Source organism: Rousettus aegyptiacus, unplaced genomic scaffold, assembly GCF_014176215.1.
Source record: "Rousettus aegyptiacus isolate mRouAeg1 unplaced genomic scaffold, mRouAeg1.p scaffold_m13_p_13, whole genome shotgun sequence".
Lineage (NCBI taxonomy): Eukaryota > Metazoa > Chordata > Mammalia > Chiroptera > Pteropodidae > Rousettus > Rousettus aegyptiacus.
Genome location: NW_023416288.1, coordinates 5,158,583 through 5,177,230, shown reverse-complemented (window position 1 = coordinate 5,177,230; position 18,648 = coordinate 5,158,583). Strand labels below are relative to the sequence as shown.

The following is an 18,648-nucleotide window of genomic DNA, read 5'->3' as shown; positions in this document are numbered from 1 at the left end:
AGTATCAATGCTTTTTAAAACATGATCACTCTTACTTCTCACTGATGCTTCTGTGGCCTTAAGTGTTTCTCAATTAACAGAAAGTGATGCCCACCTACAACCCAACTTGAATTTTTACTTACCTAAACTGCCCCCAAGTGAAGCAATCAATGTCTTTCCATAATGGATAAAAAGATGGCAAAATGCAAATACCTTTACAATTGCATTTAACTGAATTATAGCATCTAACATAAATGCAGCCATTTCAGCAATCTTAGCAAGTAAAAAAATATTTTTAAGTATTTTTTATACAAGGAATTAAAAACTTTTGTCAATATCAATTCAAATCTGTTTGTGAATTTAATTATGCAGCTCAAAAGCAACTAGATTAAAATCAGCCCTGTTTTGCAGTTTATTAAGAGTTATGAAGTAAGTAAAGTAGAAGAGATACTCACTATGTTCACTTGCTAATACAAAAGATTCGGGAGTTCTTTCAGGTAGAGGAGGAGGTGACTCTTCATTGACATCAACATCTACATTAAATACATAAAATTCAGACAAATTATGAACTTGTTAAAAAATGTTAACTCGTTAAGAAATGAACTTGTTATCTAAACAGAGAGCTTTGACATTCTAAAAATCACTGCCACAAGAATCTAAGAGAACCACTTTTAAAAATGCAAAAAAAAAATCAACAAGAAATCTTGACCACTTGACTTATCAAAAATTATGAGGCGTACTGAACAAAAAGAATAAACTCCATCACTCAGAGATGTACAGAGAAAATGACTTTCTCATGACTTTCCTGACACCCCACAGATTTTACTATACTGTCCACTGTAGTCTGAAGGCAGTCTCAGTAGAAAAGCCAGCAGGCAAGTGACTTCTCTCCTGAGCCTGCAGATGATGCTTTGAGTCCATGAAGGAAATCTTAAGTCATTTGACTTAAGCCAGTTTTTCCTGAAGGGAAATCAATTGCTTAACTCCTTTTATGAGTTGTGCCATTACTCTGTATCATCTGTCTTATTGAGTTTTTAAATCCAACTCATTTTTAATGTATATATTTCAGTCATATTTTAAACAGTAATGACTAACAGATTTGAAGAACTAGTTATTTTTCTACTATATGTAAAATATAACAGTTAACTTTTTTTGAATGTTCATTTACTCCCTAAAATCTTGTGAACAGTGACACAGAGTGAACAGAGACTATTTGTGAACAGAGACTACTGACTGAAGCCATAAAAGGTTTTAAGTAAAAACAAAAGTAGCTCTTGGAAAAGATAATGCATAAAGTAAGCCTCATTAGTTAGCTTTATTACACCACAGAGTTAATGAGTTATTAGGCGTTTTGAAGATTCACCGGAGGTAGAGAAAGAAAACATGAGGATACAATTATATGTGTGGAGTCTGAGGTTAGTGAGGATGGGGTAAAGAAAGAGAAATGTGAGGATCCTACGTTATTTTGCCTGGGCCCTGACAATTGTTCTCTTAAAAAAAAAAAAAAAAAAAAAAAAAGAACATCTTGCCATGATATTTTGCTACTTTACCACATCAGATAGGCTATGCATTAAAAAGAGATTGAAAACGAAGTAAAGCCTTTTCAATTTTCAAAAAGTATGAACCAGATATGATTGTCCTTGTTCCCTCCACATTTATTTAGCTGAAGACACAAGAAAATATAGCTTCTGAATCCTGCTGAGAGAAAAGTTCTAGCTGAATACTTTATATATCTATCACGAGTACTGGGACTCTTTCTCACGTATCAAGTTAAGCCACTAAAGAACTATCTACCTTATCCAGTAGTTATAGGCTGAGCCATCATCATCCTTCCCCTTGTGCTTTTGTTACTAATAGCTCACGGTGAAGAGATGGCTGTTGGAAGAAAGGGATGCATAATCTTGGCACTGTGGTGCCATTTCATAATTAAGTGAACAATCAGGAAGGGCAGTCTTGCTTGTTCACATCTAGTATCAAGTATCTTTCAGAAAGTCTACACCTCTCCTAACAGTCCTCACTCTTAAAGCCTTTTTTATTTTATAGCTGTGGCCCTTGCTTATCCACATATTTCTCCCTGGATCTCTGCGTGGCCTTTCCTATTTTATAAACTATTTTAGAGGTTATACAACCAAAGAAGACACATTTTACATAGGCATTTGCAAATCATACTCTTCATACATACATGGGTCACTAGTATAGCCAAGTTTGAGAAATCTTTCAGGAAACTTGAGTCAGTATTAAAATCAAAATTTATAGCCAGGAATTTTTGTTAAGGCAGTAACTTATGCAAAAGGTTGTTTTAGGTATCAAAACAAATTTATTCTACTTAACTCCCTAACACCTTCTAAAACAAGCAAACAAAAATCTAATTCTTATGCCAATGGTTCCTCTACAAAGTAAATAATTAATAACATTAAAAGTAGGATGGCATGTAGTTATGTTGAAGCACAAAATACTTACATAGGAAAATCTTCAGTTAGTGCTAAACTCATTTAGCATTGTTAGGGTAGGATGCAAAGAAATAAAAAATTATGTTTACAGCTATCCTGGCTTTGAAATAAATAGAACAGAAGTGAGCTGCTATACAATAGGGTGCTTTCAGCTATCCTTGTGCAGTATTCTTTTATATTTTAAAGGAACTCTATTATCACCAAAAGACTGGTTATGTGGCAGTAAATTTTATTAGTATATCACATCATGCACCCTTCCTGTCCTAACTGAATTCTATTTCTAGTAATGGTTTAAAAATATATATATATATATTTCCTAGGCCAAGACACATACCTGATATGCTAGTAAAAAAAAAAAAAAAAAAAAAAGCCCCAAATGCTATGTGTAGAGTCAGAGGAAAGCTAGAGTAATCAGGGGGATCGTTTCATTAATTATATAAATGTCTAGCCAATGTACTATATCCTGGAAACTTAAAAAAAAAAAAAAAAAAAAAAAAACCCTAAACAAAAATTTGTCTGTACATTTTGTGTGGCTACAAGTTGGCAATTATTTTTCAAACTCTGAAGTTGAGGAAGAAAAAGATATTAACAATTTTATATTATGGCAAACTGATAAAGTAATATTTATTGTGGTAACCATTATCTTCTGAAGATCCTTCAAATAAAACACAGAAGAATCAAGAATATAGAGAATCCTATAAATTTAGGAAACTAGCTTAGACTTTTATCTACTCTTATCAAATATACTCTCGACATAAGAAAACACAGCATGTGTATGTTGGGGAAATTTAAAGACACCAGAGTATGAGTGGTATTTATTGGGTCAGAAATAGATCAAGTCTATCTTGCAAGTTCACAGTACTTATTTTGCCAGGACATTATAAATAACAGTCTGTGTCACTATCAAAGTTCACTGACAAGTAAATGACCACTGATAATTTATCAGCAAAAAGCTTTCATGGCAGCTATGATTATTTTTAGCAGATCAAGAGTTTCAAGAACCAATAATACATCTTGTGAACTGAGTGCAAGCATTATCTTGAAAGCTAAGACTGCTTAAAGAAGACAGTCATTAATTAAATAATAGCAGTGATGATTAGATAACGGCTATATCTCACTCAATAGTGACTAAATTAAAATTCCCATGGTCTGAGTAGTTGCAATATTGCTCCTTGGTTAAACTTAGGGTTGAAAGCAGCCTCAATTGCAAGCTTTTGTGAAGAGAATTAAAAAAAAGACATTCTGTAGTTAAAATAGCATAACAATATAACAAACTAGGTATTTGTAATAAACATGGGTGGAATTAAATGGCTAATTAGCAATCTATATCTATATTCGCTGTTACTTTAAACAATTCTATCTCCCGTAAATTATTGTTATTCAGTCAGATAAACTGACCCATATAAAATACTAAAAGCTATAATACAGAAGGAAAATAAAATTTTCAGTTACAATTAAAATATTTTGAAAATACAAAACCCAGTAATGCGATCTCATCCAATTCAGGCAATAAAAGTTTACTTAAAAAAATTATATCTAAAATAATAAAATCTTGCTTTAGGTTCTAGAGTGAAATGTGGATTAAAAATAATAAATACAGCTAAAGTGCTTAGAATAGTGACTAGCACACAGTATACTTAAGTGTTAGATACTATTATTATTACCTTTTGCAGCACCTGAATGTATTGTTCCTGCTATATCATGTCTAGCAATAGACACTGACAATACTTTCCTTGTAGAAATGCTTTCAGTACTAGTAGCAGCAGAAACTGTGGCACTTGCTGTTGAAATATTAGTTTTATTCTTGGTCACAGCACCATCAGAGTTCCTTTCATCTGAGTCTGAGTCATCAGAATGAAGAGGATTAGTAAAACTGAGGGGAGCTCTGAATAGAGGCGAACTGTTATGATGATCCACAAGATCATGGGTTTCAACTTGTACTGTGGGGCTCGGTGTTACACTCACAGTTTTCATTGTTTGATAGTGGATATCTGAGGATTTGCTTTCAGATGAATCAGGTGTGGGTAGGGTATTTTCAGGTCCATGAAATGACCACATTACATGTCCTTTCTCAACAAGAGGCAAGCGGTCTGGCCTTGGAGGTGTATCTGAATTCTTCTGTGATTCCTCTGGTAGAATAACTGGAGCTTTATGTGACTGTGTTGCACTGCAGTCCACACAAGAATTCTGAGAAATCTCATCAACTTTTAGATCTCCTGAACTCAACTCCTGTGACCTAGAGATTTTATCAATTATACAAGGTGAAGCTGACTTAATTTTAATTGCATGTCCCCTATTCAAGAGTGTATTCCCATCAAAACTTTTTGGTCCCTCTTGGAGAGGGACCTTCTTAATCTCAAAACTTAAATTTCGCTCCAATTTTTTATCTATCTGTTCAATAGTTGAGTCATTTTTCCCTGGAAGTTCTGCTGATTTATTATAATTTCTGTTGAGGTCTGTAGAATGTTGTTCTGATGAAACCATGTGCAACACTGGCTTTGGATGGTATCTGTCATTGTCCTGCCACACCGTAGTAACTGTTGGAAAAGCTGAAGGGGGAGAAGGTGTCAAGATGGGTGGCACTGGGTGAGGTTCTGGTGGCTGCAGTATTTCTTCCTTAGCATCCCCTTCTACAAGGCAACTGAAAAAACAAACATTAAGGCTATTGTAAGAATGTTCATCCTTTTTAACAATTATGTAGCTAAGTCAATTATACTGAAAGTCAGAATCTATGGTTATGAATAAAAAATTTATTAATCTGAGAAAATTTAATTTTAACAAGGTAATACATGTACACTGTTTATAAAATCAAATACAAGAATTTTAATGAAAAATAGCAACCCCTCCCACAGCCCTCCAGCTACCCAGACATCTCCTTGCAACGTTTAACAGCTGCTTCTAAGATTTACCTTCATATTTCAAAATTCATAAACCGTTGTCTATTTCATAATTTCCTATTGGCTTTCTACTATGTGGCTTCTCCATCTTCCCAATAGTGTTATAATTTTTATTTATTTTAACCTTATGACTACAGTTATTATTCATACCCATGACACTGAGATTTTATATCTTTTCTTATAGAACTTGTCTTTCTCTAATAATTGCTTTACGTTTTAGATGGCTTAATTCTCTATGTATCATCAGTAATTCAGCTTTTCTAACTTTCCTACAGATTTGTACAACACTCTCTCAATTGGTCAAGCACCCAGGTAACTATCAATACCACAGGCACCCCTCTTGGAAACTTTGGGCCTCGTGCTGCTGTGTAGACCACTGGCTCACTAGGCCACCACAGAGCTGATGTTCTTTCTTGTGTCAGACTCTCCTGTTTCCCAGGTCCCATCTTCCTTTTTCTAGGTATACTCCTTTGTTTTGGTGGGTTGTATCGTCCAGTTGCTTCTTAAGAACTATATATATATATATAGGAGGAAAATTTCTTGAGGACTTTTATATTAAGCACTATCTTCAAGGTTACTGATTTTTTTGAAAAGGTATATAATTATTAATTAGAAATAATTATCTTTTAGGATTTTGTAATTCTGATTCCTGTTCTTTAAATGTGGGCTGGTTTTTTCACTCTTGAAGCTTTTAGGTTCTTTTTTTTATTTTTGATATTCTATAATCTCATCATATAACTTTTTCTAATCCATTTTATTACAATTTTTTAGCCACTACATTGAGAACTTTCTATATTAAAATTAATGTTCTTTATTACTAGAAAATTTCCTTACTTCTTGGCTAATTTCTTCACTTCCAGTCTCCTTCTAGGCTATTACTAGTTTTATTATTATTATTTGACAGATCTAGTTTGTTTTCAGCCCCATCCTACACACAGCCTCCAGGAGAAACTCTAATTTCTGAGCCTTTCTGGGGTGGGGGTTCTTTGAAGAGAACCATCTTGCTGCTTATCAGTTTCCCCCATATACAAGAAAGCAAGTTTTAGCTTTCTTTGTCCTATAAAAGTCCCTTTTTATTGGATAATGTGCTTTCTACTTTCCAAAATTCTGTCAATATCTCTCCCATCTGCTGAAATCTCTGCTCCAAATTTGTTTTTTTTCAATCTTTACACATTTTTCTATTTCTCCACTATAATTTCAGGAAGTTTATAGAGGGACCAGAGTTAAATGTGTTCAAACTTTTTTTTTTTTTTTAACCACTAATCTTGTAAATGTTTTAATAAGCAGCAGTCTGTGCATGATGCTGATATGTACATAGTAAATATATTTTTGGCTACTCACATTTAAAAAACAGCTTTACTGAGGTATAGTTGATATACAAAAACTGTGTTTATTTACTGTATAAAATTTGATGAGTTTGGACATATGCACACACCAAGCATGATTAATATCACTATGATCAAGGGGATAAACATATCCATCACCTCCAAAGTTTCCTTGTGTCCCCTCTGTGGTCTTATGGCTACTCAAATTTGATTGATAATTATACTGATGATAGACTTTTTCTTATCTGCCATTAATTTAAAGGTGGTTAAAACAAGACTTAGAATAATTCTAAATAACTTTCATGTGCAAAAAAATGATAAGCCCAGTCACAACAAAATATATGCTACATGCTGATTTTCTGTTATAGTGTTTAAGATTCATATTTTCACTAGATATTCTTATGAAAAAAAATTCCAGCAGAGATACAATATGACTTGCATCATTCTTATTGTAAATATTGTTCTTAATTTCATTTGTTGAGGAAATGAAACAAATATTCAGTACCTACTACATGCTAGGCATTATACCAGTACCAGAAGATAACAAAACAGCTAACACAACAGTTTGGAGTATAAAGAAATAGTTAAAAATAAGGCTTACAGGGTAGGATGAAGCCATACCATGAAGACACAGAATTAAAGTAACTATAACATTTGTTTCAAATTGATGTTTTATATAAACTCATAAAATTAATTTCCTTACAATAACTTAGGCTGGACTCCAGAGGGATGGAAAGATTATTGGAGTGTAAGAAACGGCAACCAAAAACTTAGAACATAACACTTTAAAAACAACCTTTATAACTATCCTTTCTTCTAGGGATTAAATACCCCAATGAAAAAAAGCACTGAACTGGAAGACAGATTTATTTGTGTTCTCAGTTAACTCTGCTAGCCTCTGCAGGTCAACTCATTTCGGAAACCATCTATATTAATATCCATGTGATCAAAATTACTATAAAAATCACTGAGTTCACTACTTTACTTATCACTTTGACATACTGGCTATCTATAGAAGAAATATGAAATATATGGTGATCTAAAAAAAAAAAAAGATGAGAAAACAATAAAGAGGATGCTATATCAATGCCAATATTTACTTTTTAACCAAAACAATGATAACCACCTATACTTGAGTTAAGAAAGACACTCCACTGCTGTTTAACCTTTATTTTTTGATTTTATTATGCATTCTGACCTATTTCAATGACTTAAAATTACAGCTGAGATCAAAGGTATTTTCTAACAGGAACGAAAGGAACAACAAAAGAATTAGGAAAGGATTAAAGCACAGAAAATTAGATAACAACTCTAAGCACGTATAAAGCATTTTGACAAAATTTGCCCTTATCTTAAAGGATGCTAATTAGGAATTAATACTTCGATTAAAAGCTTAAAATTTGTAAGTAGTCAAATAAATCAATAGTGTCCCTTGTGATTTCATTTATCCCTTCTACAAGTATGTCAAACATTAAATTACATTTTGTTTCAATGGTTTGACTTTTAACGTTTAACTATTGAAGCTTTGGTATTTGCTGTGATGATATATAGACCTAAATATATTTTTTTCCCCAAATGGTTAAAAATATTACAATGTGAGTAATAAGTAACTTTTATTTCTCCCTATTTAGTATATATTAACTGATAAAGTGATCTATTCTGTACTTGTTTAGTCAATTCCATCAGCAAGTATATTTTTATACTCCTAACAGACTATTTTAAATATTCATAACATTTTATAATTTTTAAAAAAGTCTGTCCTCACTCATCACTATAATCATCTAAAGTTTTCTTTGATTTTTTTTTGCCTCTTTATTCATCCAAATGAACTTTAATATTATATTGTCAAGTTCAGAAAAGATACCTTTGGTATTCTGATGAGAACTGCATCAAATATTAAAAGAACTGATATTTTAAATAGCATTGAAAAAAGCTAAATCACATTTAATTTTTCCAACCAAGAATACATAATTTTTTTCATTAATGCAAATGAATACAGTTCTACTTTCTACTTAAGGTTATTTCCAGGTATTTTATATTTTGAAAAAGATTTCTCTGTTAATTTTTTCTCCTTTACTTGTCTGGTTTACAGGACCATTTTCCACTTTTATTGAACCACCTTGCTCCTCTCTTATAAATGAACCATTTTAAGGCAATATATTGTTTAATATAATTGTTAAAAAAATCAACAAAAGAAATATTTCAAAAAACCAAAGATTTTTTTAACAACAGAAAAAACAATAAAGCAGAAAAATAACTGTTTTATGTGATGGATTTCTCCTATCCCCTAATTTTCTACTTGCCATTTTCCCAGGGTGGTTAGTTACCCAATTCTCATGATATCCTGTGCTAGATGAGCTTTCCCAAAATTAGGTAGTTTCGAAAGCCTCCATTTGTGTAGACTTCAACTCCTGTTTTGACCCCACAAATGCCCAGACCTATCTGGGATATCCTAAGAGTCCCAAATGTCTGGAAGTCCAGTTCATCATCACAGCAACCCTTATAGGAAGTAGTTATGCATGTATTTCTGCCAGATACAGAACCCTGTCCTTCACGGCCTCTATAATGCAATTGTTTCTTGGTTTTCCTTTATCCCTTGGTTGCTCTTTATTTTTTCACCGCTTCCTTTTAGTCTACTTTTATAGATTATGGTACTTACAAGGGTTCCCTCGATATTTTATGTTATACCCAGAATCTGAAAGATTTTCAATGTCAGCAGTATACTGAACCCTCAAATCTTTACCTCTAGCCTAGATGTCAAAATGTCTAAGAGAACCATTTTGTCTTCCTCCTAACCCTATTCCTACTTAAAATTGTTTAAATTGAGAGGCATTATAAGAAAGCATTAAATATATTGTCACTGCCTGTGAAACACTAAATAGATTAAGAAAAATTTACTAAGGCACACACCCTTTTGGGTCTCTGTAGTAAATCTGTTGACAGCTTATAGAAATAGCGAACGAGCTATACTTCCAGAATGCTGGTGTTATTGAAAAAAATATCAACAATTTCATTAGTTTAACAAAATATGTATTGAAAAAAATTAAATCTTCTATTCAAAATCTTTAATATGATTTCTTTATGTATTTATAAACCATAATCATGACTATTAAATTTAACATAACAATGAGCCTTCCTCTCTAGATCTTTCTCCAATAGTAGTAACACATGTATTCTAAACAACCAATTAACCTGGTTATATTCACTGTAGCCATACTGAAAAACAAAATATACCGTTTTTACTTTTTATCAATCTTATGCTCTTGTGATTTTATCTTCAGTTAACAATTGACAATAGTTTAAAAACTCATCTTAACCTAGAAGTCAAAGGATATTCTTAAAGGAACATAATGAAATTCTACCATTGGACTCTACTAAATGAATTTAAAAAAAAAAAAAAAAGCCCTAAGCATGTAATATAAAGTCACATATGAATAAAATTTGAGTACATATCCTCAAAAAAAAAAAATCCTGTCTTAGGCTGAATGGTCATTTTTCTGTCAATATACATTTGCTACTTCTTAGTTATCCTTTTTCTTTATTAAAAAGTAACAAGTGCCAAACTTCTGAAATGTATATGGGAAAGGCCTAAAATTCAGTACATTCTTTATACTTTTTCCTTTAAAATTAGAAAGAGGCTACCAATATTTATTGTTGAAGGTAGATAGCCATATAAATCACAAATATCATTGTACACTTTGAAAATCTCTACATTGGCTCAATCTCAAAAACCAAATTAAAAGATATTAGGGTAGAAAAATCGTTTCTTAATTTTACTTAAGGCCCAGTACAATTTCTTTTAGGACTTGTATGTGGAAGAAGGAAGTTAGAGGACTAACAGTTCATAGGTTTTAACTGGCTACCTTCTGTAGGAGTCTACAAGGAAGCTGTTAGCACACGGTTAACATCCTGAGCATTTAAATGCTGAAACTTAAACCCATCCATATAGGCTTCCTGATCTTCCTTAGAGAAGCATGCAAAGGCTTTCCAGAGACTACTCATAACTACCACATCTTGCCTTAGTTACTGAGAAAAGTTGTAGTCTTTTCCTTTTGTAAAAAGGGATTAAAGTACAGTGACTCATGTTAAAGTACAGTGACTCAATCAATGCCAAGATTCAAGCCTAGTCATCTTACCCAACTTAAGTTGACTTCTACCAAACTTTTAAGGGGAAAAAAATTGGTGAAGCCTTACTTTGAGGAAAGATCAATCAGTTTGGGCATATCTGTGCTTGAGATAAGATACTAAAGAAGTCATTCTAATCGTTTCATTAAGAATCACCTACTGTGCCCCCTTTTAAAAATAATCCAATAATTCCATCTTAACTCCACAATGTAATAGAAAAACCAACATTTAATGAAAACCTGACGTATGTCAGGTCCTATATATATATGTAGTGTTTTCACATACTTTATTTCATTTAATCCTTAAGACTATATTTAAACAAACAGAAAACCTGCAAGAATCAAATCAGTGACTTACTCATAAATTCAAAACTATTAAGTGGCTGACAAGAATTTTTAACTAAATCGTTTTGACTCTTTCTATATGATTTCCATACTACCAACATAAATGACCTAGCGGTCACCATGAAAGAGGAAAAAAGGGGGACAGAAACATATGTTGATTTTAACTTTATAAGTGAGCTTAGTATGAAGAAAATCTGAGAAAAATAAACTCATCTTTCCTAGTTATAAAACATCTTCACATAACTTCTTTAACGTGCATACAATTTTTGGCAATCATATTACCTATACAGTCATTACGAGAAATTGAAATTTTTAGAATATTTCAAATTTTAGTGGTACTACATACCAAAACATGAGATATTGTCAATTCATGGTTATGCTTACTGTTCTTGTACAGTACACTACAGAAATTTTATCAAAAGTGAAATAAATTTTTAGTATACCAATAATAAATAACAAAGTTGCCATACATACGCTATATTCTAAAAACAGAATGGTACTAAAATTTATAAAGAAAACTTAAGAAATATTCAGAATTTGTTGTTTTAATTAACAGTGAGCAAATAAAAATTTACAACAAATTCTGAATTTGAAAGGTAAAATTTCTTTTCAAAGAAAATGTAACATACAATACCTGCGGGTCCTTGGTGGTTTTGGAGGAGGAGAATCTTGTTTGTCAGAATCAATGGAGCTGACCATATTTTCAGTGTTAATCTCATTCTGCCCAAAAAAAAAAAAAAAAAAAAAAACTTCATTAAAGTTAGGAGAAAAATAATTTTCCTTTCTCATGTTTCAAATAAATTGTTTCTGGGCTTTTGAATTTTCAAAACAGTAACAATTTTGCCAAGTAACAAAATGGGTCTTAGTATACTCTCTAATTTATAGCCTGAAGGACCTAAATTCAATGAGACTAAAATCGAAAAACAGTCCATCTTCAGTTACTGAAAAATCAATCGTGTACAGCAGCATTTCAATGTATTTCAACTGCTACTGTAAAGAAGCCTATTACCCATCAAAATAAAGATTTAAGAGGATAGTTTTTTTATTTTTTGAGGTGTCACTACGCTAGAAACTTAACATGTGAAGAGAGGAAAAAAGTCAACAAAATAAGGCTTTTATCTTTTACTTTCCCAACATTTTTTGGATGCCTATTGCTACCTAGTACTTTTAAACAGTCCCAGAATGCACTCTAATCATTTCTTGACCTACTTTCCCTCGTCATGGATATGTCCTTCTATATCATTCACTGCCTGACCAAATGAACCCAAAAAAGTCAGGGAAAGCCCACGTAGGGATTTTGTTGGTTCTTGGTCACAAGGACCAGTGATATCACTAACATGGATACTCCAGAATCACATTGCTGTAAGAATCTTAGGTTGTGTTTATGATCATGAATAGAGAACTGTGAAATTATCATATAATAATACATTGTTTTGAATTAGTTTCAGCCTCAGGAAGTACCTCCTTTTTATCCAGCTAGGCTATGTTAATTCTGGACCAGTGGACAAAAATGTTTTTCACTCTTCCATATACTTAGATAATTTTAGGGAAAAAATGTCATCTTTCATATTCTATGATCAATTAAGAAACTCTGAAACTATAATTGCCTTTTTCAAAAGGCACTTCTACCAAGTCCATCATGGCAGCTTCTTTGTCTTTATAACTATTTCTTGCCAATGTCCTTTTTCATTAAGTACTTCCAACTAAAGAAAACAGAGATCTCAACTTTCCAGCAATTTCTAGTGCATGCTGTATCCTGATGCATAAGATGTAGTAAAAGAGTTCTGTGCATCTAATTATGCATCTTCCTCTGACCAGAACAAGAGTTATATCTTATGACTGAAAGTTCTCGTGCTTAATTAAAGTCACCTATCATAATGGAGGTACCTGTTGTAGGGACATGTGCTATAGGCAGGGTGACCATACAATTTATTGATCAAACTGAGCTCTTTGAGAATGAAAGGGGGAGCACTATTAATTATTATACCTAGACAACAAGTATAAATTAGTTGGTATTGCCTCAGGTAAATCAGGGCTTTTGGTCACCACACTTTTTTTTATTACTATTTTTTTTAATGGTGACATTGGTTAACGAAACCCAGTTTCAGCTCAACACTTAATTAGTAAGGCATATATATATTTACACTGTGTATTCACCTCCCATAGTTAGATTTCTTTCTGTCACCACATATTTGACTCCCTTTACTCTGTCTACCTCTCCCCTAACCTCTGGTAACCATTAGTCTACTGTCCATGTCCATCAGTCTCTGTTTGTTTGTCCTGTTGCTTTTCGGTTTATATCTCATATATGTGATATCTTGTGGTTTTCAACTTTTTCTGTCTGGCTTATTTCGCTTAGCATGATTATCTCGAGCTCCATTCATATTGTTGCAAAATGGCAGTATTTCATCTCTTCTTATGGTTGAGTAATACATCTTTTTAGAAGATAAGAGTTTTCAAGTCTTTGGGGGTAAATACCCAGTAAAGGGATTGCTGGATCACATGGTAGATCAACTCTTAGTTTTTTGAGGAACCTCCATACTGTTTTCCATAGTGGCTGTACCAATTTGCAGTCCCATCAGCAGTGTATGAATGTTCCTTTTTCTCTGCGTCCTCTCCAACATTTGTTACTATTTGTCCTGTTGATTATAGCTATGCTAGCAGGTGTGAGATGGTATCTCATTATTGTTTTGATTTGCATTTCCCTAATAGCTAGCAATGTTGAGCATCTTTTCATCTATTTGTTGGCCATTTATATGTCTTCTTGGGAGAAGTGTCTGTTCAGGTCCTCTGCGCATTTTTTAATTGGATCGTTTGTTTTTTTGTTGTTATTGAGTTGTATGAGTTCTTTGTATATTTTGAATATTAGACCCTTATCAGAAGTGTTGCTTGCAAATATATCTTCCCATGTGGATGGTTGTCTCTTTACTTTGTTGATGATTTCTTTTGCTGACCAGAAGCTTTTTAGTTTGATGTAGTCTCATTCATTTGTTTTTGCTTTTACTCCCCTTTCCTTTGAGGTCCAATTCATAAAATCCTCTTTAAGTCCAAGGTCCTCGAGTGTATTTCCTGTTTTCTTCTATGCAATTTACTGTTTTCAGGTCTTATATTCAGGTCCTTAATCAATTTTGGTGTGTGTTTACAGACAGCAGTCTAATTTCATTCTTTTGCAGGTAGCTTTCCAGTTTTCTCAGCACCATTTATGAAGAGGCTTTTCTTCCTCTACTGTGTGTTTTTGGCTCTTTTGTTGAAAATCATTTGCCCATGTAAACATGGTTTTACTGCTGACTTTCAATTCTGTTCCACTGGTCTGTGTATCTGTTTTTCAACCAATACCATGCCATTTTGATTACTGTTGCTTTGTAGTATCATTTGAAGTCGGGCAGAGTGATGCCACCAGCCTTGTTCTTTTTCCTCACGACGGCTTTGGCAATTCGGGGTCTTTTGTACTTCCATACAAATCTGATGATTTTCTGTTCTGTTTCTTTTAAAAATGCCATTGGGATTTAAACAGGGATTGTGTTAAATCTATATAATAAAGCACCCATTTTTAATATTTCTTTTGTTCTACAGATGACAATATATCCTTAAGTATTTGATAATTGGGTTCTGATTTTTTTTGTGGCCTTTGATACAGCTATCATGTGGAAAATATTAATATATGGAATAATTGCAAAACTGGTCAAAGTGGTCAACAGTTAAAAAAATAATAACTTTAGCGAACTCTGCTTGAAACGAGAATACACTAAAACCTAATCTCCGATGGATTATTTAATTTCTAAAATTTCTTTCAACTTCTAAAGTTGGTGATCATTTCAACTGGTTATAAAAGCACCTAAAGAAAACTATATATATTATAGGATATATATCTATGTATCTATATCTCTATATATATGACATAGGGGGACGAAAGCTGTAGTTAATATAAGAAGGTCAGAAGACCTAAGAGTACAAAAAACGTTATTGTAGGTAAAAACTATGAATCCAAGAATAATATTGTTCTGAGGTCCAATGACAAGGAAGTTTTGTTCATGTTGTGTAGGCAATGGCCTTGTTAGTTTCATTTCTGCATTGCCATGTTGATTCCTTTCATCAGATGAAATTTAACATGCATACTCAAAAAGCTTACCTCCCTGGGAAGTTGTTCCTCTTTTGCCCTTTCTCTTAATTCTCTTATTCATCCAGAATGAGGAATCCTTCATGACACCTTTGCTTTGACACATGTAGTCATTTGCTGGCAAATGACCTTCTGTCCTTGTTCACTTCCCACCTGTTTCCCCCTCTTCACTATCCATTGTTGCTTTTGTCAAAATCTTACCCATCCCTTACTGACATTCAACATGCAACCTTTATGTTCTCAACTGTATTAATAGTCTCACTTATAGCCTCTCTTTTCTCTGATTTGACAGCTTCCTAGTACTGATTTTATGACTTTATGGTTTTATTATTAATCTTTTACTTTTTTGTTTAGTGATATTATTATGTCTCAAGCTTAAATACTATTTCCTTTACATTTTTGTATCCTCTCCAGTGCATTTCACATACAGATTCTGCTGTTACAAAATCCAAGATGCTCTAAAAACCTAAAGTTGTTTTGTGCATGTGTTTGTATCGTACTCATTTGGCAGCAAAACCTGACTTGACATGACAGCTATTTATGTTGTACTATAAAAAAATGCTATGTAATTTTAGGTTAGAAACAGTTCAGTTAGAAGCAGTGTTATGGTTCACCATTAATCTTTATTAAACCTACTCAATGTGAATATTTACAGATTTTGGTATGAATATATTAATTAGTGTTGTTATGGGAGTGTGATTGTGTAATTAATAGGATAATAAGGAAATAAATCATTAATATATCAAAAATATCTTTTAAAAAGTATCTTTAAGATGCAAAGAGTCACTAAATTCTGGTGATATCTGAGGATCAAAAGTGTGGTGACCCAAAATTAACTTGAAATGGCTTATGACCTGAAACAATAAAATGCATAGAAGAAAACACAGGAACTAAACTCAAGGACCTTGGACTTAAAGAGGATTTTATGAATTTACCTTAAACACAAGGGACTACATCAAACTAAAAAGCTTCTGGTCAGCAAAAGAAATCATCAACAAAGTAAAGAGACAACCATCCACATGGGAAGATATATTTGCAAGCAACACTTCTGATAAGGGTCTAATATTCAAAATATACAAAGAACTCATACAACTCAATAACAACAAAAAAACAAACGATCCAATTAAAAAATGCGCAGAGGACCTGAACAGACACTTCTCCCAAGAAGACATATAAATGGCCAACAAACAGATGAAAAGATTGCTAGCTATTAGGGAAATGCAAATCAAAACAATAATGAGATACCATCTCACACCTGCTAGCATAGCTATAATCAACAGGACAAATAGTAACAAATGTTGGAGAGGACGCAGAGAAAAAGGAACATTCATACACTGCTGATGGGACTGCAAATTGGTACAGCCACTATGGAAAACAGTATGGAGGTTCCTCAAAAAACTAAGAGTTGATCTACCATGTGATCCAGCAATCCCTTTACTGGGTATTTACCCCCAAAGACTTGAAAACTCATCTGAAAAGATATCTGTACATCGATATGTATAGTAGCTTTATTCATGGTGGCCAGGACATAGATGCAACCTAAGTGTTCTATAATAGATGACTGGATAAAGAGCCTGGGTACATATATGGTCATAAGAAGAGATAAAATACTGCCATTTGCGACAACGTGGATGGATCTCTGGATAACCATGCTAAGTGAAATAAGCCAGAGAGAAAAAGGTGAAAACCGTACGATATCACTTATATGTGGGATATAAACCTAAAAGCAACATAAAGGACAAATGAACAGAGACTCACGGACATAGAAAATAGACTAGTGCTTACCAGAGAGTGGGTGAGGGGACGTAGATGGGATATAAGGAATCAAATGTGGTGACAGAAAGAAATCTAACTATGAGCAGTGAACACACAATGTTATATATATATGCCTTACTATTGAATTGTACACTTAAAACTTACTGGATTTCATTAACCAATTTCATTATAATAAAATAAAAGGTGTGGTGTTTTAAAAATAAAGAACATTTGAGGAAAAATATTCAGAATTCTGTATCCCATCTAAAATGTACAACACAAATATAACAGAAGGAGCAGAAAGATTACACACAAACTATTGTCGTTTTTTCTCAAATGTTCTAAAATTGAAAATTCTGGTGCTGATAACTGGTGGTGGTGTCTTTTATATACAAGATAAAAGACAAGCATGTATACCTTACACACATTTGCTTACTGAGATGTGTCTAAATCCCAAGTCAATAGACTATTGGATTTCAGAATAAATTTCTCTTCAGATCTTCCACTCTGGGAAGTCATTTAAATTGTAAATACTTCCAATAAATGTCATATGTTATAGAGCCTTAAACTGCTGATTAGCATTTCAAACCAGAATTTCTACAAAAATATTTCCGAAACACAGGGCTTGTTTTAAGAACCTTAAAAAAAAAATAATAAAAATTACCTCTAAATTAAGTTGTCAGAGAAATAATTAATGGAGATTTATGACTTTCACAGCATAGGTTCAGAAAGGTAGGTAACATATTTCAAATCATTACTCAACCACAGTTTTAAGAAATTTCCCCACTTTTTTAGATTTCACATTTTCTCTAACTGGGATGTATGATCTCCAGTAACATGTGAAGAGCTATAACAGTCACATATTTAAAAGTACATAGAAAACAAGATTAAGAGGAAAATATTTAAAAACTATCTAGAATGATAAGCAATCATTTTCTTCTATCCGCTTGTCTTTCCACTTTTTTTTTATCCATTCATTCACTGACACACACATACACACACACACTCATTCTCTCTCTCTCACTTATTCTCATCAAATATAGCTTCCTCAGAATAAATTCTATAGAAAACTGTTTTTCCCTTTTGCAAAACAGAAGAACGCATCTTGTCCAAACACCAAATCCAACAGTTTCCATGTCAGCTTTAACAAAATACAAGGACATAATTTAACATTTTAAATTCAGACAGCAAACATTTAGTTTGTGTATTCTATGTACCCAGGCAACGCGATAAGAAAGTAGGTCTGAAGTAATCACTCATCTGCTATTGGGTACTACTTCATCTCATCTCATATAATGTGTAATTTTTCTTATATTCCTTAGCCATTTGTAAACCTCTGACCTATTAGACTGAAACAATCTAAAATAAAATTATAATATTAGTGTGAAGTTCGGGCTATTAAAAATGAACTTGAATTTATGGATTAAAATCTAAAAAAAATCCGGTAATGAGAAAACAAAGACGTGACAATAATGCAATATTTATCACATATTTTCTGGAGATTATTTAACTGTAGTTAAAAAGATTTAAAAATACAATTGAATATTGCATTAAAATTCTTTTTCTAACAAAGGCAAAAGCAAAAACAAGTGGGACTACATCAAACTAAAAAGCATTTGCTCAGCACAGGAAACCATCAACAAAATGAAAAGGCAA

At 32.7% G+C, this 18,648-nt stretch overlaps 1 protein-coding gene across 6 annotated transcripts in view; it reads right to left on the bottom strand.

Moving 5' to 3' along the window:
- Nucleotides 1–18,648, bottom strand: part of PTPN12 (protein tyrosine phosphatase non-receptor type 12) — an 86,971-nt gene that overhangs the window by 5,117 nt on the left and 63,206 nt on the right. For all 6 annotated transcript variants that reach the window (XM_016145949.2, XM_036230295.1, XM_036230293.1 and 3 more), the window contains exons 12-14: nucleotides 11,755–11,840; nucleotides 4,094–5,070; nucleotides 435–512 (exon numbers count right to left, since the gene is read on the bottom strand). In XM_016145949.2, the coding sequence (XP_016001435.1) occupies nucleotides 435–512; nucleotides 4,094–5,070; nucleotides 11,755–11,840 (1,141 nt within the window). The remainder of the gene's footprint in view (nucleotides 1–434; nucleotides 513–4,093; nucleotides 5,071–11,754; nucleotides 11,841–18,648) is intronic.